General features: G+C 35.3%; 1 protein-coding gene across 6 annotated transcripts in view; it reads right to left on the bottom strand.

The window, feature by feature from the left end:
* SOX5 (SRY-box transcription factor 5) overlaps positions 1–26,697 on the bottom strand; it is a 1,155,320-nt gene that overhangs the window by 48,936 nt on the left and 1,079,687 nt on the right. For all 6 annotated transcript variants that reach the window (XM_055394458.2, XM_055394455.2, XM_055394462.2 and 3 more), the window contains exon 15: positions 1,806–1,983. In XM_055394458.2, the coding sequence (XP_055250433.1) occupies positions 1,806–1,983 (178 nt within the window). The remainder of the gene's footprint in view (positions 1–1,805; positions 1,984–26,697) is intronic.

Raw genomic sequence — 26,697 nt, 5'->3', positions numbered from 1 at the left:
CAGTGGCATAGAATCTGCCTGCCAAGCAGGGGATGTGAGTTTGATCCCTGGGTAGGGAAGATCCCCTGAGAAGATAATGGCAACCCATTCCAGTGTGCTTGCCTGGAAAATCCCATGGACAGACAAGCCTGCGTGGCTACAGTCCACGGGGTCACAAAAGAGTCACACACAACTTAGTGACTAAACAACAACAAGAGATAACTATAGAGCATATAATACCTCTGACTTTTTACCCCACAACCTTTCTTACCATACACACTCTTTGGTGAACTTATTTGCTCTGCTGGCTTCCAGAACCTCATTAAGGAATAATTTCCATGTCTAAAATTCTAGCACCCCTTTCACATACCAGATTTACTAATTAACAACATCCTCCTGAACTTCTCTACCTAAAGTGATGTCTTAGTTTATAATTCAACACTTATTTTTGTCTTACCCCAACCTACGTCTGTGTCTTTCACAGTTCAGGGGATGGGGTAGCACTATGCTTTCTATATTATAAATTAAAAACTCTAGACTTCTCTGTCTCTAATTTGAACCTCACCAGATTCATTTTACTGTGGATGTTGTTGCATCGATTAGTCTTTAATGATATCTCTTCAACTTATTCTCTCCTTTGCTTTATCGTTGCTTATTTCTAGCTTGCATAAGTTACTCTTGTCCGCCACTAAAATAGTGACTTCCCTGATTCTAATCTGTGCTGTCAATACTCTTCTTAAAACTCTGATCAAATTGCTGTCTGAAAAAAAGTAAAAAATTTCTTAGGATAGCATCCCCTCAGCCTCCATCTGCCCCTTTCAGTTTTAACTCTGATCAATTTCCACTACACACTCATTCTATCAAGTCAGTCAAATCAGTGTATTTCTCAAAAATATCATATTTTACTCTGGGTTCTATCTTATAGCATAAAATGCCTAGGGATACATCTTTTTTTAAGGCTCCATTTGAATTAGTCTATTCTTGAACCTTCCCAAATAGAATCTAATACTCTCATCTTTTTGACTACAGGATTGTTATCTGGGTGCTAGAATAGCACTTGCAACAGTTGATTTAAACTATAAGATAATTCCCCCCACCTTAACTGGACCCCGGCTCCTTGAGGGCTGGTCTGTGATAGACTCCACATAACTGCATGCAAATAATAAACATTAATAAATGTGGGTTGAAATAAGTATTTATAGTCTAATTTATGTGTTACTAAAATAACAATTACTGGAATTTTAAAAAGTTTATAGAAGCATTTTCCAGTGTTCGTTTACTGAAATGACAAACATGAAGAAATGAAGTGACAAACTTTTTATAATATTTTGGTGTAGTGAAGTAAATCTCAAGAAATATGGAAATGAAAAACAACAACAACAACAGCAAAAAACCCAAAAACTTGACATCCTGATGGCTGACTATGATCCAGGCAGAATGTACTTCATCATTATGTATACTTCATACACATCACACAAATGGAAATAAATTTCAGTGACTGAAAAGGCAAGTCACCTAACAACAACAATCTGGAACCAAGGCTCTCTGTGATTAGCCAGTTAGGCCTCTTTCTCATAAACTTAAGAACATCAGTCATATCAACAAACATAACCAATTCAATGAGATTTTCAGGGGAGCATTAGCACTTGGAATTCAGTTATACATTTCAATTTCATGTTTAAAACAGATCTGTGAAGTTCATCATATTGAAATTCTCCTCTGGAACTAAAGCCATGCAGAGGCTATGTGTGATCTGTCATTAAAAGATGCTTTCATTCAATTGTCATAAACAGAAAATCAACAAGAACAAAAGAAACAGAACTTACCTATTGTGCTAACTCTGGCTGAAGGACTAGCTAATGATGCTGGGACAGAGGCTTTGAGGGGGCCTGCCCCACTGTTTATTCTCAGAGCTGGCATATGGGGAGAGGTGGGTGATGTGGGTGATTTGCCATCAGAGGTCTTGGGTTTAGCTGATAGGTTCAGTGGCTGTGCCACTTCATCCTGCAATGATCATTAGAACATGAGCTGTGATAAGGAAAGTCTGATTAAAAATGTCTAGAAAAACATAGGTATAATGCCTGTCATTTCCCATCAAATACTCTACCAATCAGTGATCTTAACATTCGGTTTGAACATTACAGTGTTTGGTTAGCTGTCAACAATGGCACTTTCAACTACATATTATGAAAAAACTTTTGTATAAGAGAAAGTTCACATGCACTCAACTATCCAGAGCATGTAACTGATGCCACCTGTAAAAAATATTCTTAACAAAGATATTATTTGTACTATTCACTTTTATTGAGAGACAGTGCATAATTTGCATAAAACTATAATGTAGATTTTTTTTTCCAACCTGCAAAGAGTAGGTGTTGAGTCCCAAGCATCTTTGGATCCTGGTGTTTAGACAGAGTACCTAGAACCTCCATGATGGAGGAGTCAAATGGTATATACCTCTGATTAGAACTGTTCTCCAAATAAAACACAAAAAAGAAGAAAACTTTCTTTCTTAAAAAATAATCTTTATTCCTAGGTTTCACAGAAACACTTTAGGGTTTGATCTAAAAATGCAAATACACATAATTAGCATTATATTAACGTATATTATTTATTCATGTGCAATACTGTTCTAAACATTTAGCATTACATTTTTCAAAATCCAGATTTTTCTTACAGTGTATTACATGGTGGTATGAAGATCAGCATGTGGCCAGCTCAGCATGGATAGTGACTTCCAGTTGTTCTCTGCTTGAATAGGTCACGTGTAAACAGTTTACATTCTATTCTATAAAATATTCTATTTTATACCTTTCTACATCAGCTTTTTTGTAAGTTCAAATATAAAATTTATCGGTATAATTATCACTAAAATGTCCATCACAATATAAAAGAATAAGATTACCTTAACATTATATTATTCTTTCATTGCAAACTAAGAAAGTTATTCCTTTTTTGTGCTCTAAAATTGCAATATGGTGTCATTTGTATTTTACTATTTATACAATCTCCAATTTTTACCTACGTATTATTGTAGAACAAAAATTTGGTTCCCACTTATTTTCATCTCCATGAGTCAAGAACATAAAATATCTACTATTAATAGGATAACTTGTTGAAAGTAGAACAATTTAGAATCAAAAGGTGTGATATGGTGACATGGAAACATATTAATTAATGTGTACAAAATTTGATACATATATATTTACCCAAAACATTGAAATAAATCACTATACAAAAATGGCATGATATGATATTTCAAGTTTATAGTTTAAAAGCAATTTACTGTTATTCGATTCCATGGTTAGCTTCACTTAAGAAACTCATGAACAGGCTAGGGACAACCATACTTGAAATTTTTTTTCAATTCTGTTTTCTTTCTCAGAGAAAATAACGGTTCTTTGAAAATCCATGAGATAATTCCAGTGGCAATCTAGGATCATGTTAGATACATAAAAAATTATTGGCCATGATACCATATTTATATGAATTCATAGAATCTTGGAAGGAAGCATAATAATTCCATGACTGGTTCAATATATAATTTTGAGCAAAATATTTTAAAAACTACAGGGCAAAAATCATTCCCAGATCTTTCAACATTTAGTGAGTCAGTCATAATCCTTACATGATGGCAGATTCGCAAAACACTGTGCCTTTTTTCCCTATACTCCAGTGTGGATGAGAACTTCTCAAAATGTGATCTTTGAACTAGTACCATCAGCACCACCTAGGAACTTGCTAGAAAGGAGATTCTCTGTTCCAGAAACTCTGGAGATAGGTGCCAGCAACCTATGTTTTAACAAGCATTCCCAGGTGATTCTGATGCACATAACCATTTGAGAGACACTACCTTACATAGTTAAAGGGAAATTATTTTAAAATTTTATTGTTGAGGCTTCAAAAGTCTCCAAAAACCTTCCTTAATATAAGGGGGTAGCATTAAAAATACATAATGGTATCTCAATCTTTAAAATGTTATCAGAACATATTGTAAGCTAACTATATGAAATGAAAACATGTATACGCATAAAAACTAAATGATGCTGAGATTCCATGGGTCATAATGGATTAGAATTCAGATTTTCTCTCTGTTATTCAACCTAAAAATCCTGTCATACCAGAGTTTTATCAACTATTTACTGGGGCTTTCCAGGTGGAACCCATTGTAAAGAACCTGCCTGTCAAGGCAGGAGACATAAAGAGATGTGGCTTCAATTATGCAACTATAAATACTGAAGGCACTTTTCCCCTTATAAAACTTTTATCTGCTTGCTAGTGTCTGCATGAAACTACTGGCTTTTGTCATGGTAGCCTGAAACCTCTTTTGACAGCATCACAGCTCTTACAAAAGTTTTGAGGGGATGAAAGTGAAAGTCGCTCAGCTGTGTCCAACTCTTTCCATGAACTAGACAGTCCACAGAATTCTCCAGGCCAGAATACCGCAGTGGGTAGCATTTCCCTTCTCCAGGGGATCTTCCCAACCCAGGGATCGAACCCAGGTCTCCCACATTGCCGGTGGATTCTTTACCAGCTGAGCCACAAGGGAAGCCCTTGAGGGGATACTTGGAGAAATTAAAGGTGGCTGTTTCACTTGACTGTGCAGAAAGAAAGGAACATATTCTCAGAGGGGCAACAGAGATCTACGAGCACAGGGGAAATCAAGTCTGAGCATATGTACTGGGGAGAAGTGGTGTTCATGAAGATGATGCAGACGTGGGTGCTGATGGGGCGAAATGTCATATGCTTAGCTTTAAGCACTAAGAACTATTATAAGTGCATACTAAAAAAACTACTAAGAGCACTGATGACAGCAAGAGACCTGCTGAAAATCTTAATATTCTCCTGCATTCAAGGAAGCTCAGATGTCTGAAAGCCAAAAAGTGCAAAGACCCAAGGACAAAATAGAGGTTGACGGCTCCAAAGTTGATAGATATATCATTCAAAATTGCCTCTCCTTCTCCTTCATTGTATGACCAGGTTAATAGTATATAAGAATCCACAAGCCTGATCCTTATACTGGTAACTATATAAATAAATTTTGACTCATCGTATGATATTATTTCACAATTTGGTTCTTTTAATAATTTACTACTGAGCTATTATACAAAATGCCCATTATTCATGAATAATACAAAATTACAGTAGTTTTCCATTTTCTATTAATTATTTTTTATTTGACTAGATGAAAATTTTAAAACCACAACTATAAAATGGAGGTGGACTATTTACAATGTGCATTCACATAATTACAAATATGCACCATAAAGGCCAAAAGTAAGGCTTTTCTATGTTGTTTTTCATTTGTGATATCTTATCATTTAGCAGAAACATGAAAACATAGCATGATTAACCACTATTCTTAACAAATAAAACATGTTTATATTATAAATAATTAGTTTACATATAAAATAATGTTAGTTATTTTGAAGGTTAGGAAAGCACTGGAAAAGATGGCATTTATATGAAAGTAAACCATCAGGCAGTGAGGAAAGCAAGTTCCTTTTAATTATTAATACTTGTCCAACTGTTGAATGTGGTTGCTAGTCAAAAGTTTTGGAAATAGCATATTTCATACTTTTATCATTTATACACAAAGTAATAGTTAAGAAGAACTATTAGCTATGTTGCTGTTGAATAGCTCTTAAACTTGTACATGAAATTATAAGGTAAGCATTTAAGCTTTTAAATATGTAGCTAAGGTAAGCACGTTTTAACTAACTAAAGGTAATATTCTACATAGTTATGCAATTCACTATAAATATTTCAAATCATTTATTTAATCTTTAATACTGTGAAGTGATTAATAACTTCAGAAAGGAAACGAAGGCTCAGAAAAGTCTAATGAAACACAGGTTTTTGGACTCAACATACAATACCCTTTTCATTTACATGATGAATTTAAACTTAAAGAGATGCTGATGAAATAGAATTTCTGGAATTCAGCCCTAAAACATATAATTCTATCACATAATAAACCACATAAAGTTCAGTATACATGCAATAAAATGAACTAACACACACATTTGGGACTTTATATATATAGTTTAAAAGTTGAAGCACAAGTTGTTAACTTGTTTTGGTGATTTTTTAAATGCTTCTCTGTTCACTACACCATATAGCACCAAAACTTTCCCTCAGTAATAATACTAAAGACTTGTTACATTAGTTTATTCTTTGTGAAAAATACCAAGTGTTCATGTATAATATGGCAGAAAATATAACAACTCATACAATAATATGCAAGAGAATACTCTTTTGTACATCCAAATACAAATTTTAGGAACCTATTTATGACTATAAATTCCCTTAATAAGGAATTATTAAATCTTAGTTGTCTAGGATAGAATGCAAAACAAGGGCAATCCAAAAAACATATAGTTCAGGAATGGCCCACGTAACAGCTCTTATGTGTTGTCTGAAAGCAAACATTTCACTTAAAATCAGCCTGTGGTTACAGTACTAGAGATATTCCAGAGATTCTAATGAATTTGTATCCCAGCCAATGAAAAGCCGCCATACCTATAAATTATAAATTAGATAAAGAAAAGAGCTTAACACAAATAAATTGCCTTAGAAGCACTGAAGAAATATCAATTATGATCATTAATGCAGCAACCATTTCCATAGAAACTTAACACACACTGTAAAATAACTATATAAGGGTAATGTATATTCATTCAGTTTTCAAATCTTAAGTTTATTCTAGGGTCTTCTCTTGTGGCTTAGAGGTAAAAAATCCACCTGCCAATACAGGAGACAAGGGTTCAATCCCTGATCCAGGAAGATCCCATATGCCATGGAGCAACTAAGCCTATGCACCAGAGATACTGTGCCTGTGCTATGGAGCCCACAAGGTACAACTACTGAGCCAGCATGTTGCAACTACAGAAGCCCACATGACCTAGAGCCCATGCTCTGCAACAAGAGAAGCCACCACAATGAGAAGCCTGTGCACCGCAAGTAGAGAGTAGTAGCCTCTGCTCGCTGCAACTACAGAAAAGCCCACACAGCAATGAAGACTCAGCACAGGCAAAAATAAATTAACAAATAAAATTGTAAAATCCTTTTAAAAAGTCTATTCTAGAAAAGACATGTTACTATATTACAACTGCATAATACTCATAATTCTATAATGTGCAAAGACCAAATTCGTTACAGAAATCAAGCAATTTATCAAAGAAAAATCACTCTCCATAATCCTGGAGGGTTATTTCTCTCTCCATATTCCTGAGCCTTCCTTCATGTTTTTGCTAAGGAATTTTAATAGAGAACTAGAGAACAGGGATACCAGTATCCTAAAGAAGTCTACTCCTTTCTTCCTATTTGCACTCTTGCCCTTCACAACATAGATCTCTACCAACATATGGGAATCTGGACCACGAGATGCACCATTAAGGATGTGCACATGATTATATTCTCCAGAATAAAAATTTCATCTTTATTTACTTTCTCATTATCTAGTTGATGATGTAATTCATGTCATATCACACTTGTCTCCAAGTTTCACTTCCTTAAATATTTACCTAAAGTACTTATTGAAAAATCAAACATTTCTTTGGTAGTTAACAAATGTATAGCACTCTGACGACAAAGAACAAGACCATATACACTTACTTAATCATCCATCCATTCATTCATTATTTATTAAATGGAACTTCAACTATTTAACAATGGGTATTTTATGTTGGGCATTAAAAAATGCACATCACTTGACATTTAGGCATGTGGCTTTGAGACTTTTGCTTTGTGTGTCCAGTAATAAAGATGTAAAGAGGTGAACTTACTTTTTATTCAAGCCCTAGGTATACAGGTATGTGGAACTATGTCTTATTTAAAATGAATTTTTTAAGGACAGTTTGTCAATGGATTTAATATGTTGTATAAATGGGGCTTCCCTTGTTTCTCAGACCCTAAAAAATCTGCCTGCGATGTAGGAGATGTGGTTTGGTCCCTGGGTCGGGAAGATCCTCTGGAGAAGGGAATGGCTACCCACTCCAGTATTTTTGCATGGAGAAGTCCATGGACAGAGGAGCCTGGTGGGCTACAGTCCATGGAGTTGCAAAAAATCAGTCATGACTAAATGACTAGCACTTTCATTTATAAATATACTTTGATTGTCTAACAGCCATGCAAAGATTTTATATATATATATACACACACATATGTATATATATACTACCAGGCTACTTGATGAGCACAATTTGAAAATCATTCTCATATCTATCATCAACACTCACGTGAAGGAAGCAACGATACTAACATACGGGGAGGAACAGAAGCATTCGTGAAACATATTGCAAAATTAATATGATGCTGCTATTATCCTCTCTGATGAAATAATCACATTAAAATAAGCATGGAAGCTACATGACACACTGAAATGCATAATGTACGCTGTGGCCGCACCTTTCTTCCTTAGCTTGTGTTTACTTCATCTTTTGCTTCTTCTATTTTTATTATTCACTGTAATAGCCCTCTTTTATCTTTTGCACCCAAGTAAGGCATTTTCTCCCTACAGTTTAGTAGAAAAAAGTGGTAAACACTAGAGATGAAAACAAAACAAGGATGATATCTCCAAAAAGACTGGTGTTTCCCTCCTTTTTCCTTCATGGAGAATTTAGATGAGAAAAGGTTTACATTTATGTGCAAGAAGAGAGTCAACTAAAGTAATATAAAACTAATTTTAACAATCTTCAAATTATTTTCTTAGTAAGTGAAGAATTAGGAATCCTAATCAGGTGGCCACTCCAAAGCCAAATTTGACTAGTAACTTCCTGGTACCTAAAAATCAAGGCTATCAGCTTAGAGAGCATCTTACTTCTTAAGCCCTTTTCATGAACACACCCTTGCCATTGCACTTCCAGACTGCAAGATGCCTTGTTAGCCAGAGAGAGAGTGCTCCACGAATTCTCTGATAGGTAAGCTTTTGCTGTGTTAATGCTATCATTAGACTTTATTGCCATTTAAATTCAAGTCTTAAGTTATTTAGCTGAGGGTAATATGTTCTAGCTTCTCATTTGGCTTCCTCATTTTGCCATTTTACACTTTTGCTTAATATATACACCTGCTTCTTTTAAAAGTGGATGCTAGCAGTGTAGTTGGGGGACATTTGCTTCAATGTGGTAATTACACATTGAGTTTACATTTACACTGTTGGCCCTTAATTAATTGAAAGGTATTCAAATCATATTCATTATCTAATTTATTGTTTAAAATGTCCTCTGTTCTTTCCCTGAAAATACTTTAATAGATTTATTTTCCTTGTTTTCTGACTTATTGATTTAAAGCCTCAAAAGTGTAAATTATACCCAAAAATATACCTACACATACATTTGAAAACAGAGAGGGAAGATTTTGGCTTCTGGAATATTAGTAATGTTTCACATGCTTTTTCTAATTAAAAAACTTCTTTGAAATTCCTAAACCAAAAAGATGCCATTTTTTTTTACACACACAGTTTTTCTATGATAGCTAGCCTCCAAGATGCTCTTGTTGTTGTGCAGTGACTAAGTTTGTGTCCAACTGTCTGTGACCTCATTTGACAGGGTCCTCTGTCCTCTACTATCTCCTGGAGTATGCTCAAATTCAAGTCCATTGAGTTGGTGATGATATCTAACCATTTCATCCTCTGCCGTTCCCTTCTCCTCTTGCTTTCTATCTTTCCCAGCATCAGTGTTTTTTTTTTTCAAAGAGTCTGTTCTTTGCATCATGTGGCCAAAGTATTGGTGCTTCAGCTTCAGCATCAGTCCTTCCAATGAATATTCAGGCTTGATTTACTTTATGGAGAAGGAAATGGCAATCCACTCCAGGACTACTGCCTGGAAAATTTCATGGACAGAGGAGCCTTGTAGGCTACAGTCCATGTGGTCGCGAAGATATCCCTTAGGATTGACTGGTTTGATCTCCTAGCAGTCCAAGTGACTGTCAAGAGTCTTCTCCAGCACCACAATTTAGAAGCATCAATTCTTTGGTACTCAGCCTTCTTTATGGTCCAACTGTCATATCTGTACAAGACTACCAGAAAAACTATCCGTTCCGTTCCGTTCCGTCGCTCAGTCGTGTCCGACTCTTTGCGACCCCGTGGACTGTAGCCTACCAGGCTTCTCCGTCCACGGGATTCTCCAGGCAAGAAGACTGGAGTGGGTTACCGTTTCCTTCTCCAGGGGATCTTCCCGACCCAGGAAAACTATAGCTTTGACTAAATGGATCTTTATCTGCAAAGTGATGTCTCTGTGTTTTAATACACTGTCTAGGTTTGTCATAGTTTTCCTTCTGAGGAGAAAGCGTCCAAGATGGCCCCCAATAATTCTTGCCTCCTGGTATTTATGCTCCTATGTATTCCCCTCCCACAATGAGGAGGACTGATCTACATAACCAACAGGATATTGCAGAAATGACAGTTTGACTCCTGAGGCTAGGTCATAAAAGACATCACAGCTTCAACCTTCCTCTTTCTCGACAGCTTGCTTTGGGACAGGGTTTCTCAACTTCAGCACTATTGATTTTTGATTGAGTAATTCTTTGTTGTGAATGACTGTATATTGCAGAATGTTTAGCAGTAAGCTTGGCCTCTACCAGTAGATGTTTCTAGTGCCCCAACCAAAGTTGCAGTGTGACCAAAAATATCTCCATACACTGTCAAACAAGTCTTCAGGGACAAAATCACCCTTAGGTGGAAGCCAGTGTCATGTTTTGAGGACACTTAACCAATGGAGAGACCCACCTGGCAAGGAATTGAGGCCTCCCACAAATAACCAGTACTTATATGTTAGGCATGTGAGTGAGCCACTTTGGAAGTGGACATAACCAGGAGACGTCAAATTTAACAAGTGACTGGAACGTGGATATACTAGTACCAGACAAGGTTTCAAATGACTAACCTCAGTTGACACCGTGGCTGCAATCACATGGGACTCTTACCTAGATCGAACCAAGTGAGCTACTCTCAAATTCATGACTAACAGAAACCATCTAAGGTAAGTGTTTATTGTCTAAAGTCACTAAATTTGGGGGTCTTTTGTGAGGTAGTGATATAAAATCCATCCTCTGTAAGAGAAAATTGTAGCTAATATATGTTAAGTTCTAATATGATTCCAAAGCATTTTTTACCTAGACCTCATTTTGACTTTTGGAAAAATACTTGTTTCTGATTCTTCAACAACAATAGGCAATTACATCTCTTGAATCTTCCTCAGTTTCATTTATGTATTTTAAGAACTAGATGTCATTCTTTCCTCCTCTTTCTTTCCTTCTCTTTTAATATTTATGGTCCCTTCTCCTTCACATTTATAACTTAGCTTGTGAGATTTTATTTTTCAGTTCAGTCAGTTCAGTTGCTCAGTTGTGTCCAACTCTTTGTGACCCCATGGACTGCAGCACGCCAGGCCTCCCTGTCTGTTACCAACTCCCGGAGTTTACTCAAACTCATGCCCATTGAGTCAGTGATGCCATCCAACCATCTCATCTGCTGTAGTCCCTTTCCCCTTCCGCCTTCGATCTTTTCCAGCATCAGGGTCTTTTCCAGTGAGTCAGTTCTTTGCATCAGGTGGCCAAAGTAACAGAGTTTCAGCTTCAGCATCAGTCCTTCCAATGAATATTCAGGATTGATTTCCTTTAGGATAGACTGGTTGGATCTCCTTGCAGTCCAAGGGACTCTCAAGAGTCTCCTCCAACACCACAGTTCAAAACCATCAATTCTTTGGCACTAAGCTTTCTTTATAGTCCAACTCTCACATCTATACATGACTTAGAAAATTCACACCTTTGATTAGATGGACATTTGTTGGCAAATTAATGTCTCTGTTTTTTATATGCTGTCTAGGTTGGTCATAAGTTTCTTCCAGAGAGCAAGCATCTTTTATTTCATGGCTGCAGTCACCATCTGCAGTGATTCTGGAGCCCCCAAAATAAAGTCTGTCACTGTTTCCATTGTTTCCCATCTATTTGCCATGAAGTGATGGGACCAGATGCCATGATCTTAGTTTTCTGAATGTTGAGTTTTAAGCCAAGTTTTTCACTCTCCTTTTTCACTTTCATCAAGAGGCTCTTTAGTTCTTCTTTGCTTTCTGCCATGAGGGTGGTGTCATCTGCATATCTGAGGTTATTGATATTTCTCCTGGAAATCTTGATTCCAGCTTGGGCTTCATCCAGCCCAGCATTTCTCATGACGTATTCTGCATATAAGTTAAAATAAGCAGGGTGACAATATGCAGCCTTGATGTACTCCTTTCCCGATTGGGAACCGGTCTCTTGTTCCATGGCCAGTTCTAACTATTTCTTCCTGACCTGCATACAGATTTCTCAAGAGGCAAGTCAGGTGGTCTAGTATTCCCATCCCTTTCAGAATTTTCAACAGATTATTGTGATCCACACAGTCAAAGACTTTGTTATAATCAATAAAGTAGTAGATGTTTTTCTGGAACTCTCCTGCTTTTTCGATGATCCAATGATCATCATTTTAATTTTAGATTACCTAAATTTTATTTTAGATTAACTTTCTGACTGCTATTTTTAGTTTCAAAATGTTCTAAAAATAAACTGTAGAAATAATTTCTGTACATTACTCAGAAGAATGTCATATGGGAAAATCTTTAGCTTACAATACCAAATGAAAGTCCACTCACAGAATTACCAGAGTAAATTTTTTGAACTATTTGAAAAGAAGAGCAACAGGAGGAATACAAGTGTCAACAATATTTGATGAGAACAGTTATAATGTGAAAGAGTATCAAATGTATGGTGTTTCAGGTTTTACCTTGGTTAACCTCGTGTCCCTACACAGCTTCAAGTTCCTAATAATAACCGTTAGTTCATTCCTTGGTGTTTGTTACATCAGGTTGATTGCTATTATTTTTTTAAAAATGATTAACAGTTCTTCTACAAAGAGGCTAAAAGAAAGCACAGAGCAATGAGTTGATGTTAATAAGCAAACCAGCTCCTCTCTTATTAACCTCTAAATATAAATCTCCAAAAGCTTTTAAAAATGCTCTTAGAGAAATTAAAGAGTTGATTATTCCATGAAAAGGAGGAATTTTATGCTTTCCTGACACCACCCAACCAGCCCTTAAACTAGAGAGCATTTGTCACTGTTAACATTTCTGTTAGTTCTACCTGGAGATGTGCAAAAAAAGTGAAGAACTGCAAAGTTATCAAATGATGGCATGGATTCACACACAAAATAGCAGAAGCTCTCAGAGCAATTAAGATTCACACAATAAAATTAAGGGAATGGAAGCCATAGCTGATCAAATTCTATTACCACCTCTATGTTGGGAATGGTACTTCAAACCTATACCTGAATTACAAAACCAACCTCTCTATCTCAATCTACAGAAGGAATTAATATAAAAAGTAGAGAAGAACAATATAAACAACACCAATACAAATGAGTATAGACTCTTTGCCCCACTGAGGTCACATATGTGTGTGTGTGTGTGTGTGTGTATTTAGCTGTGTCTGACTCTTTGAAACCCTATGGACTCTAGCCCGCCAGGCTCCTCTGTCCATGGGATTCTCTAGGCAAGAATACAGGAGTGAGTTGCCATTTTCTTCTCCAGGGGATTTTCCTGACTCAGGGATAGAACCCACATCTCCTGTCTCTCCTGCACTGCAGGTAAAATCTTCACCACTGAGCCATTGGAGAAAGAGCAGTAAATAATCACGTGGAGGCCTATTATTCAGAGGGGGAAACACTCACGAAAACGTGAAAAGAATGTGTTGATCTTGAATAAAACAAAATGAAATACTTAGAAGATCCTCAGAGGGCTAAAAAATTCCTTTAAAAATATCTAGGCATTCAATCTAAGGACCAAAAAATGTCTAGGGACTGAAATTTTTCTAGATCCCGGGAGAAGTTTGGTCTGGTTATAAACAGATAGATCATCTTTAAACAGCCAACCCAGGAGAAAAAAGGAGAAGAAATAGAAGGCACAATCATACATAAGACATTTAATAACTCTAGCTAATTAGATCAAGATCTCATTTCTAGTTCCCCACAAGCATGTACAGGTTCTAATGGGCTCAAATCCCCAGCAGTCTGGGGACCCCACTATGACCACTTCATGTCTAATACAGTTAATCAGCATATTAGTATTTTCTGGGGAGACTTGAAAGAGGGTCAAATTGTCTAAGGCTCAGAATCTTGGAGATGGACATGCACAGGTGTGGGTTTCTGTGTGTATGAGTATGTGTGTGTGTGTGATGGAGACAAAGCAAAGGTTAGGGAAGACTAAGGTAACCTTGCTATTAGTGACTATAACAATCATTCCACTGTGTTCATTTTATTGTGTTAGCTGTTTTCCTGAAGTGTTGATGGCAAAATAATCAGATTTTAAGTAGTTTAAGAAGGCTTTAGACTTTAAAGGGATCTTTATGGATTAGCTGAGTACTCACACTCTTTACAGAACAACTTTCTTGCGGGTTGGCATAAGTATATTGTCTTTTATTACCCACATATAGTTTGAATAGAGAAATACTAAATATTAACTAATAAATATTAACTAAAATCGACAGTTAAGATTACTCAGTGACTCATTATTCTGTTTCTATTTTTTTTTCATAAAGTGTTTTAATAATTCTTTACATCCACATGCATTGCAAACATCATGTTGACTAGTGAATAAGAAAATAGGAGCATATGTACCACCATGAGGTATTCCTCAACATTTGAATCTTTTCAAATGAATTCTTCACTGCAGAGTTCTTTCCAGTCTTCAGAACATTTCTGCCTTTTCTTCTTGCTTTCCCCCTTAGGGTTGAAGCCTTGACATCTCCGGGAGCCACTGGTTTCTACTCAGAGATGTCAGCTAATAGAATCATTGTTAGGAATTCCTTAGTGACAGGTTTCCTGTTAACTGGACTTGAAACGTTACTAGATCAGTACATCCAAACTAAAACTTTTTTCACTTCATTCAGTGCTGACAGATAACAAAGGGGCAGTCATTGAATACAAAGGGTACAAAGTCCAAAGATAAGTAAAAATAAAACATAAATGCAAAACTCATTTCTCTCACTTCCATTTGTTTTAGCCCAGACTAATTTTCACCTGTGAGAGTAATATTAGTGATCTTCCTTTCTGAATATAGATTTAGAAGAGTTGCCCCATTTGCCCTGGTCTCATTTTTTTTTTTTTTTTTGGTCATGTGATAGGTTTAGTCTTTAATTTGTCCCACAAGCATCTTTTTTAGACATTATCCCCTATGGTGCTAGTCATGAGGGAGAAGGAATTTATATTCCATTTGGTGAAGCAATATATGACATTCATTGTTGTGACAATGAATGACACAACAGTTCAAGGCTATGTAAGTTGCCTTTCCTGTCTCTGGAGGGAATGGATCGCTGTTCCCTTCTCCAGAGGATCTTCCTGACCCAGGGATCAAACCCAGGTCTCCTGCACTGCAGGCAAATTCTTTACCATTTGAGCTACAGGGAAACCCTTGTAAATTGCTAGAAAATTTTAATACAGTTAACTCTCGAACAACTTAGAAGTCTGGGGCAGTTACCCCCTTGCACAGTCGAAAATCTAAGTATGACCTTCGACTCTTCCAAAACTTAACTGCTAATAGCCTAAGGTTGACTGGAAGCCTTACAAGTAACACACAAAAATGATTAATACATATTTGCATGTTATACACATATTTTTATGAATTCATGACATAACTAGCTTTTTCTTATTTTTTCTATATTTCTAGGCTATGCAGTTTGTCTGCAAATTTTTTCAGATTGTCATAAATCTCCAAAAAACTTTCCCAATGTATTTGCCAAAAAAAAAAAAACCCTTCATGTGAGTGGACCCATGCAGTACAAACCCGTGTTATTTAAAGGCCAACTGTATTTAAAGAAATATGATTATGATTAATCGAAAAGAGTGTCATGAAAGTCCTGAAAAAAGTCTGCATTTTATTTAAACTTTGTCACAGTGTGATTGATTCACTAGTCTAGGACTGGCATGTGGATTTTGGATGTCAGAAGTTCAATTTAAATGAAATTTTCAGAACTTTTCAAAAGGTTATAATTTCCTTATTCTGTTGATCCTGACACCTTTTCCTGAAGAGTCTGAAAATACAAAAAGGTGTCAAGGGTATGAGCCTTTAGAACATTAAGTACTATAAAATTTGCTATTGTGGATTAGATGATTTTTTACTAGAAATAATTATTTTCCCTTCTTTGAGATATTCATCCAAAGCAATTACTTTCCAATTGTTACTGACAAAGTATTTTTCCTTTTCTCATAATTAATCTATTAGAGAGTGAATAAAACAAAAGGCATAGTACATGCCAATGGAACACCAAAATTATGCAAGTTTTACCTGAGAACTTCTCACTCCAAAAGAAATGCTGACTTTATAATGCAATTTTGTCATTGAGAGTTTTCAAAAAAGAAATAAATGCTAATAATTCTTTACACTATTATTACATATATATTTAGGGAGAATCAGTTAAATATTACAAAATATATAAAATTTTAGTAAGTTTAGTAATCCAAATACTAATAAATTTTAAAATTAAGTTGAATACTTTTATATCTGTTAATTTTTAAACCTGCTTTTCTAATATTATTCAATTTACACTCTGACATCTAAACTCTATGTTACAAAAACATCCTCATATATTTTGTCTTATTTTAAGTCTCCCAGCAAGAGTGTGAGACAGTATCAGTCTTACTTCACAGACAAAGAAATTGAAGTTAGAATTATTCAAAGATTTGGCAACAGCCATAACTTTATTAAGCTTGGGACTCAAATCCAAGTTACTGGCCTGTAAGTCTAGGCAAGTTTTCAGAGTTGCATCTTTATCAGCCAAATGCCAATGGGGAAAACGTTAACAATAACTTCTTTGAAGAATCAGACTAATAACTGAAATCTTGCAATTTCTTCGTAATTCTGAAGAAATTCTTATACCACATTATGATGGGGCCATTATGAGCTCAATTTAGGTAATATTAATCTGGGTTCTTGCAAAAAGTTTATAATATAAAACCATGAAATATTTTAACAAAATAGCTATAAGTAATCATATAACTAAATTACATTCTTTTTACAAAAGAGTAAATATTTCAAATAAATGCATAAACATCCTCAACACTGTTATTTAAGTGGACTTGTTTCAACATAAAACATATGTCAATTTATGTATAGATTCAAATGCTCTCCATTCATTTAAAGAGGAACTAATATTGCAAGAAATGGAGCACAGGTTGGAAAAGACCTTTAGCTCACCTACTGGCTTGACCAAAGGCTATGACTCCATCCCAGGCTTATTTCAAGTGAGTTGTGTCAAGGGTTATCCACAGGCCATTTTATAGTGATTTATAGTTGATGTCTCCAAATCTTCTTTTATTTTAAAGATAACCTCAATAGAATCATTAAGGCATTCTTTGTCTTCATGGCAGTGACCAGGAGGGAACTGATGTCTTTAAAAAATTCTAAGGGATGAGGATTATTTATATATAATGGCAGTTAAGGCCAGTTTTTATCGTTGCACCCTGGAAATGAAACATTTTTTCTCAACGTATTGAAGATGCTTGGCTTGATTATATATTCTGCCTATTCTTGTTATAATATTAAATTCAAGGTATCTTCCAAAGAAAATTCAAAAAAGATGAAAAGACTTAGAAATGAGCATGAGGTCTGAGTCTGATTTTAATTATAATGATCTCAAATTTGTATTAAGCTCTCACAGAATAGTGATTCTAAAGTGTCTGTATTAAGTATGCCATAAAGCATGAGGAATTGAAAGACTGATTTATCAGATATTCATTTAAGAAATTGTCAATTAAAATAATTAATGTGTAGTGAAACTCAGCTGTAATGCCTTATGCTTAATTTTTCCCAACCCATAACATTAAAAGAATAATACATCCCACAGTCTGAGTGGCTTGAAAAATTTTATACAGCAATTGGAATGATATCATTATATAAGAGTTTCAATGATATCTTTTCAACAGAACTGAGGAGAAAGGAGGGCATTTACCTAGATTTAACTTTATTTTGAATGCTGCCTTGGGTCATTAGATTGCCAAATAAAGTGAACCTGCGTTTCTGGTTATTGCAGTAAAGAATGGAATATATACATATATATTATATATAATGTATATAACATCAATAATACTTATATATAATATAAGCAAGCATATATATAAGTAAAATATTTCTGTGCCATACTTGAGTAGATTGGCCTAAAAGAGAAGCAGAGAAAAATAATATTATAAAAATAAGGGAGAATAAAAAAATTCCCTCCTAAAACTTTAACTGTTAGTTAAACAGTATAACAAAAGTAGCCTGTATTAGTATAAGCCCATGCCTTGCATTTCAGCGCACACTTCATTCATCAACATACACAAGGGAGGCCATTCACTTGAAGATGTGCTCATAGTAAACAAATTCATGAAGCTACTGTATAAAGCAGAATACTAATTAATTCTTTAATTTAAACGTGACAGAATATTGCTGAGCTTTAAGATATTCTTTTTCTAACTTCAGGATTCTTCAAATATCAAATTTTCACTATCAGAATCAGGGCAAAAGAAGTAGTGATTATAATTATAATCTGTGTCCATGAGTTTCACATCCACGGACTCAATCAAATACAGCTGATACAGAAAGCCAACTGTACCATACCATTTTACATAGAGGACTCAATCATCCTAAAATTTTGGTGTCCAAAGCAGTCCTGGAACCAAACCCCTATGAATACCAAGGGATGACTATACTTCACTCAGACTGGTAAATTATATAAGTTTCATTACATATGATATCTCTCAAATGATCAGAGCCCTCATATTTCCTGAATCCAGTGTGAAAGTCTGACAGGATAAACAATGACAAACCTTACTTTTAGGTTCCATAACCTTTCTGTATGTATGTTCTTTCTGCATAGTACAATAGCATTAATTTATTATTCTTAGGTGTAATAGAATTCTGCTCAATGCTGCACTGAGATTATTCTCAAGCCATGGATCTTTGGTGCTTCCATCTAAGGAGTCCAAAATTCAGACATATTTTTGAACACAATAGCTTACTTCCACAGATAATTTGTTTAATTGTTTGCTTGTTTACTCTTTTAATAGAACTAGAACAATGATTATATGTCAAGTATGACACCAGGTGCTAAGGATGAATACGATAAGCTCCCTATCGTCAAATGATTCAGAGTCACACAAGGAAAGGCAAGTGCAATCAAGTGTTATAAGAACGCATGCTCAGTCGCTCAGCCATGTCTGACTTTTTTGCGATCCCATGGACCGTAGCCCACCAGGCTCCTCTGTCCTTATAAATTTTCAGGCAAGAATACTGGAGCAGGTTGCCATTTCCTACTCCAGGGGATCTTTCTGACTCAGGGATCAAACCCACGTTTCTTGTGCAGGATGCTGGGATACTATACCAAGAGTACATGTCTATGCTGTGTGGTCAATATGATGGAATAGCCAATCCTATGTAGAGGTGATAGTTGAGATACAGCTTATGAGTTGGTGCAAGGCAAGAGGGAAAAGTGGAATGAAAATGGCAAAAGCATTTCAGAGAGGTAGAATGGTACAAACACAGGCAAAAAGAGGTAAATAACATGACACATGAGGAAATGATTCCATTTGGGGCACAGACTGCTGAGATTAGGAGAAAAGTAGAATAATTTAGGCTAGTGAGGTGAATGGGGCTAGATTACAGAGAGCCATGGCAAGGTGGTCAGATTTACACTTTTAGACATTTTTATCTTTACATTTTTATTCTTCTTAAGTTCACTCCAAATTAGAGATATGTTACAGTTAGTTATTTCTTTAAAATTCAGATAAATTCCATACTCCACTCTTTCATACCTATATATCCTTGAAGAGTTTATCTCATTTTCCTTTAAACATCTTCTAAATGACGTACCTTCTGGAACCCTTTCATTTTTCTCCTCGACTGTATTGGGAACTTTTTCCCTTTTCTACATATTATTCTTTGATCATTACTTAGCCCATGGTATTTTAATTGTTAATTTTTTGCTGTCTTTCTCATTACACTGTATAGTGTTATTTATCATTCTGTTTTATTCTATAAGTGTCCTGTATAGCATGGGCTTCGCAGGTGGCACTAGTGGAAAAGAACCTGCCTGCCAATGCAGGATATACAGGAGACACAGGTTCGATTCCTGGGTCGGGAATATCCCTTGAAGAAGGGCATGGCAACCCACTCCAGTATTCTTGCCTGGGAAACCCCATGGGCAGAGGAGCCTGGTGGGCTGCAGTCCTTCGGGTTGCAAAGATTCGGACACGACTGAAGTGACATAACATGCATGCACCAGTATATTAAAGGTGATAAAAATTGTTTATCGAAGAAACCTCAATAAATTTTGCTTGACAGCTTCTAAAAGTGACTCGAGAAACCTCATCTATTAATAACATAGTCATTACACAAGTTTTTAAAAAATCATATAAACCAGTGAACAAATATATAGCTTTGTTTCAAGAGAAACATCAAGTCTATTGCTTGGAGTATATCTCTTTCCAAAGGAACATATTCTCATTCCTATTTCCCCACTAGAAGATATTTCATCTAGGATAAACCATATTTTACTATCTGTGCATTCTAAGTGGATCTTGTTTATAAAACCAGGATTTAAATATATTCTGAAAGAATATTTTTAAAAAAGTTAATATTTTTGTCTCATTAAATTCCTTAATGTTTTATTTTATATGTCTAGAATTCTAAAAAATAACTTGGTTATAACAAAAGCCCAAAAGTTTACCTGACAATAGCTACATAACATGTAACTAAATTAAAAGAAAAAAAAACTTACACAGATATATTATCTTAGATAACATACTAATACTTTTAATTGCAAAAACTGACATATAGTGAATACTATATCACAAATAGTGGTAACTAAGGCTTCAATTCATATTAAGATTGGGTTACATTATAAACATTTAATCTAGTAAACATTTATTGAGTGCACATTATGGATCAATCACTTAAACTCAATCGATAAAGAGAGTGTTTCTAAAACAATTAATCTGATGGAATTGATATTTCCTTCACTTAGTTTGTTACAAGTTCGTGAATTATAGTCCCAGGTATAACAGATCAGAATTTGAGCTCACTGCAATTCATGTGTATGCTAATAGAAAAAGACAAGCAAAATCAAATCAAACGAAAATTACCCAGAGGTTCTCTTAAAATTGAATGAGAACTATCATTTCTTTAGATAAATGACAGCACTATTTGCATGAAAACTGGCACTGAAAATTCCATCGCTTGACCCAAAATTTTTGTCCTGCCCTGTATTTATATAGTGTTGACCTGACTATTGAGCTCCTGCAGACTTAAAATGAAACTCTGATCCTCAAAAGAGTTGCATGGGGAAGTACAGAAAATAAAAATCTGTACCTATTTAAGGACATTCCTGCTGCTGTCATAATGCTTTTGTACATACTTCACAAAACAAATTTTTTTTCCTTATGTTAAGTATTACTGGAAATACCACAAGACAAATTTTTTTCTTGCAGTATTTCATCCTTTCTATTTTTAGTCTCCATTTCTTTTTTTCCTATTTACCAAATCTCTACACTGCCAAAAGTCATCAAAATTGTACAACAAACCATAACAGCTCAGATTATACACTAAAATAGAAAAAATAAGACTTTTTGGCTATTGAGGGATTCAATTTAAATGAAAGTCTCATACGGAATCTCATTGATAATTGGTCTTGCAAACAACTCTAACAGAGCTTTAATAAAAATATTTTGTGGTTTTATGAAAATGTAAGGTTTTTAGTTTTTTCTGTTATTCATAAACAATTCTGGGGAACATGTATGTTTTAAAATTTAAGTATACATTTTTTTCCTTTCATATTACTTGGTAAAATAAAATCTAAAATGAGAATTCTGATCTTCATTTTCTCGAAATTTAGATATCTAATCTTTATTTTTTTGAAAACCCAAAATCATAAAGGATGAATGTCTGGGTTCTAAAAAAGTCAACCCAGTGGTTTCATCTAGTCTACAGTGGAAGTATAAGAGCTGAAAGTTGTGGGACATTGCAATTTTAAGTCCCGAAGCACACGGGGGCCGGGGTAGGGGTAGGTGGAGGTAGAATTCTAAGAAGCATCTAATTATATTATCTACAAGGAGATCCAGGACTAGGAAAGGGGTACATTCTTCCCATGAGAAGCTGGGGACACACTAGGACATGATTCAGGTTAAGGAAAATTGCCAGCTTTTCATATTTCACTTGCATTTTTACACATGCTGCTTTCCAAGAAGCATTCTGTTAAACGAGTTCTTAGGAATGTTCAACATTCTGAGCCATTAAGAATGTACTTTTCAAATGTAATATTTATGATTAAAATTTTCATGAGCAAAATTCTTATTTCACTATAGAAAAAATTTCAAATATATTTTCAGGTAAAATAAGATAATTAAAAGATGATTCCCCATTTCAAATAGAAAGTTGTTTTATATTTTGAATCCTATTCTGTATTTCCTCTGTCTCAAACAAAGATACTTGAGATTAGGACTGTGTACTTGCAAACTCCTTTGATTATATCAAGCAGACTCTAGACAATAACTCACAGTCAGTGTGAATTATACTACTCACTGTGCATCTGACAAAGGTATTTTTTCCCCACAGTTAATACTAGTCAAGTTACATATTTTTTCTGGTCTTTATTCAAAAAACTATAATTAAGAATGACTGTGTTCTGTAGTTGATTATTAGAAGAAACGAGAAACTATAAGAATTATGATGGAGAAATCCACTATTTTATAATTTTTTTATATTTTGGATTAAGATAGTCCCTATTTCTCCTTAAGTTAACGTTGTTCAGTACCACTACCATATTGTATGTGCCTGATAAAATGTGAAAAGAAGTATAGTTAAAAAGGAATCTTACTTTATGGAATATAATACAATAAAATAGATACATTAGAATTTTGTATGTAAACTCAGTATAAGTAAAACATAGGATTTTAAGTGCATCATGAATGCACATGCTTAAATAGGTTATTTAATGATTTTTAACAAGAAAATAATCATATTATTTATAGAAGTTTTACATAAACTTTATGAAAGTTGTTTTTTAAGTGGGTGGCACTGCATGTTTATATGACAAAAAATGTGACTTTTATAAAGCTTATAGCTGGAGAAAGGGAGAAGGGAGGAGGGGAGGAGGGAAGGAAGGAAGAAAGGTGTGTATATATATATATATATATATACACAGAGAGAGAGAGAGAGAGAGAGATTTTGAAAGAATGCTGTCCTCTCAAAAATCCTCAATCAGGAGACTGCAAGTTTATTTCAATGATGAAAATAATGCTATTCATAATTTTAAAACTACCCTGTTGTAATTGTTTCAAAACTGTAGCACAGTTTTCACTGATTTTTTTAAAAAAGAGTTAAAAGTCTGTTGCACTTGGCAGATCATTGAAACCACACTGGGTTATAAAGTTTGGGGTAAAAATCCAAATTTAAAAAGCAAATGTCAAAAGTAAAAATCTGATTAGAAATTAGGGTCTGTTTTCTTATGTGACTTGTTAACCTATTCAAAAGACATTAAGTAAAATTATAATTCTAAAACTCTACTGAGCACTAGTATGAAAAAGAAAGTGAAAAGTGAAGGTGTTAGTTGCTTGGTCGTGTCTGACTCTGCGATCGTATGGACTATAGCCTGCTAGGCTCCTCTCTCCATGGGATTCTCCAGGCAAGAATACTGGAGTGGGTTGCCATTTCCTTCTCCAGGGGATCTTCCCAACCCAAGGATTGAACCTGCATCTCCTGAATCTCCTTCATTGGCAGGTGGATTCTTTACCACTAGTGCCTTCTGGAAACTACCCCAGCCTATTTTCTAAACCATGAATTTGTCAACCTCACTTATATATAAGGGTCCCTGCAATTGCTGTTCCTCCTGTTTGGAATATCTCTCCCCCTAGACCTTTGTAGGTACTTTCCTTCTTAAGTCTCAGAGAAGACTTCCCCATAAGCTCTGTCTCAAGATTACCTTGCTGTCCCTCGGCACTTTTTTTTTTTTTACCATATTTTATTTTCTTCATAGCACTTATGGGTATATGAAATTATCTGTTTAATTGCTCACAGCTTATCACTTCCCATTTAACTGAAAAATCTTAAGAAGACAAACTGTCCTGTTCATAGCTGTAGTAACTGTAGTTCTGCCTTGAACTGAACTTGGCACATGACAGTCATAAACTAATATTTGTTGAATCAATCAGTAGCAGATGTAAGCATAGGGTGCTGCTGCTGCTGCTGCTGAGAACACTAAAAGGGGACAGAGTTTTGAAGAATGAGAAAAGAACAGAGCTAATGGCTAGAAAATATTGCCAAGTGTTTAGGCTCCTAATTAAACCATACCATATTAAAAAGCAGAGACATTACTTTGCCAACAAAGGTCCGTCTAGTCAAGGCTATGGTTTTTCCCGTGGTCATGTATGGATTTGAGAGTTGGACTGTGAAGAAAGCTGATCACCGAAAAATTGATGCTTTTGAACTGTGGTGCTGGAGAAGACTCTTGAGAGTCCCTTATACTGCAAGGAGATCCAACCAGTCCATTCTAGAGGAGATCAATCCTGGGTGTTCATTGGAAGGACTGATGCTAAAACTGAAACTCCAATACTTTGGCCACCTCATGCGATGAGTTGACTCACTGGAAAAGACTCTGATGCTGGGAGGGATTGGGGGCGGGAGGAGACGGGGACGACAGAGAGCGACTGAACTGAACTGAAAGTCAGAATAACTTGTGTGTGTGTGTGTGTGTGTGTGTGTGTGTGAATACATTTCCTTTTGCTTAATCCAGCTTGGATTGGGTTTTCTATTACTTTATTAACAAATACAATTGTCATTCAGTGAAAGCATAATTTGAAATCCTGGAAAGCTGATTAAAGTTCTATTTCAATAAGAATATTTTGACATTAAGAGTTACCCTGAATAAAATAACGCTACCTCCTGGAGTGGTGGACTCCCTCTGTCACAGTAGCAGATTAGGCAGAGGGAAAGTAACCTATGCTGGACTTTCTGAACTTCCTTCTTACTTAAGTTTCTCTAATTCTATAAATAAAACATCGGATGCCCTTTGTTAAATAAAGACAACTTTGCATACTTGGAGTTTTGAACTTGTCTGCCTTCAGTTTAGAAGGTTATATCTATTTTGTTGACTTCTATATTTACATCTACTTAATTACTGTATTTTTTTCTTTCTATGATCTATTTCATAATATTCAAAAATGTTAATGGAATGTTTTATTCTCTCAGGAGAAAAATCTATTGATAAAATTTAACAAACAAATATGTATATACTCTATTTTCTATCAATCTAAATAAGACTAAATACTTGTTGTCATGTAGAAAACAAACAGACTACTAAAATTCTTCCTATTTTACCAATAAGAAAGAATGAGTAAGTAGGATTGCAAATGAATCAAATCTGAGGTTTATGGTAGTCCTCCACAGCTTCACTTCTCAATTCTCTATTCAGACATTTAGAGGAGAGGTCAGGCTAAAGGGGTGAAAAGGGGTCAATAATCAGGAGCTCAAATGAAGTACTGATCAATAATTTAGGGTAGAAAAGAAAGGACTTTAACTGATTTGAAGAATGTTTTAGGAAGCCCAAATTATAAATGATTCCCTAAAAGGAAAGATAAATACAGAAGTAGCACTTTCACTTTCTCAGTTTGACATGTTGATGTTTATTGACGTTGTACTAGATACCACCCATTACAGGGACAACCTTTCACATTGTTCTGTTTTTCTTCCCTGTATATTTAGGTTTTGACTGCCTGCTTCTAACAAAATGCTTTCAACCTTTAGCTTTTTGGATGATGAATCTTCACTGGGTTGGATCTATTTTAGAGGGCAACTTCCACTTAAAAACTGTAATTCTGTGGATCTTCCTATGTCCATACATGCCCAACATCCTCTTGCCTCTCCCATGGTTTGCCTTAATGAAAAGCTTTGACGTGGCTCATCTTAGCTGGTTGCTGTGTTCCAGACAGGTTCCTATCAAAACAGAATCGGTATACTGGGGAACACAGGCCAGGCCAGTTGAATTCAAAGGACATTACCTAAATCCCTCTGTATATTTTGCCTTTAAAAAAATGTCAGCATTATAACTAATCTGTCTCTTTGTTTTACAATTTTTATGTTACACATGTGACTGCCCCCACCTCCCTGCTTCTGAGTCATAAGAATATATCACCAAATGACCTACTTGGACATTTAATACCACAGCGCTCAGAACAGCCTCTATTTAAGTACCTAGCTGTTTGAGATTCCTGTCAACTGAATACAGATGAAAAGGAAAGTAGGAGGCTGATCACAGGGGTTCAGCTAATAACACTTCATTTAACATATTTCAGTTTAGCAAAAAGGGGCCACAAGAAAAAAATTATTTTATTTAAAATGACAGGGTGACTATGTTAGACCCACTATAAATATGTCCCACCCAGGAAGTGATGATAATAATGATAAAGGGCCACATTTACAGTTTAACTCTATGGGGTGATTCCTCTCAAATGAACTCATCTCTTGAGTGTGACACATCCATAGCACATCTCAAAGGCTCACAAAACTGCTATTTCATAGATACTGAGATATGGGGGAAGGAGCAGGTGTTCAATAACTATCCAACAAAGCACAAAGCAGCTGTATGGAGCAAGGTGTTAGAGAGATTCTAGCATTTAATTGATATGCCAGACAGTGTTTAAAGCATAAGAATAGAAAATGTCCAATT

This window comes from Moschus berezovskii, chromosome 6 (genome assembly GCF_049115385.1).
Source record: "Moschus berezovskii isolate FMDL1 chromosome 6, NW_MosBer_1.0, whole genome shotgun sequence".
In the NCBI taxonomy this organism is placed as follows: Eukaryota; Metazoa; Chordata; class Mammalia; order Artiodactyla; family Moschidae; genus Moschus; species Moschus berezovskii.
Note: the sequence above shows the minus strand (reverse complement) of the source record. Positions and strands in the feature narration are given on the sequence as shown.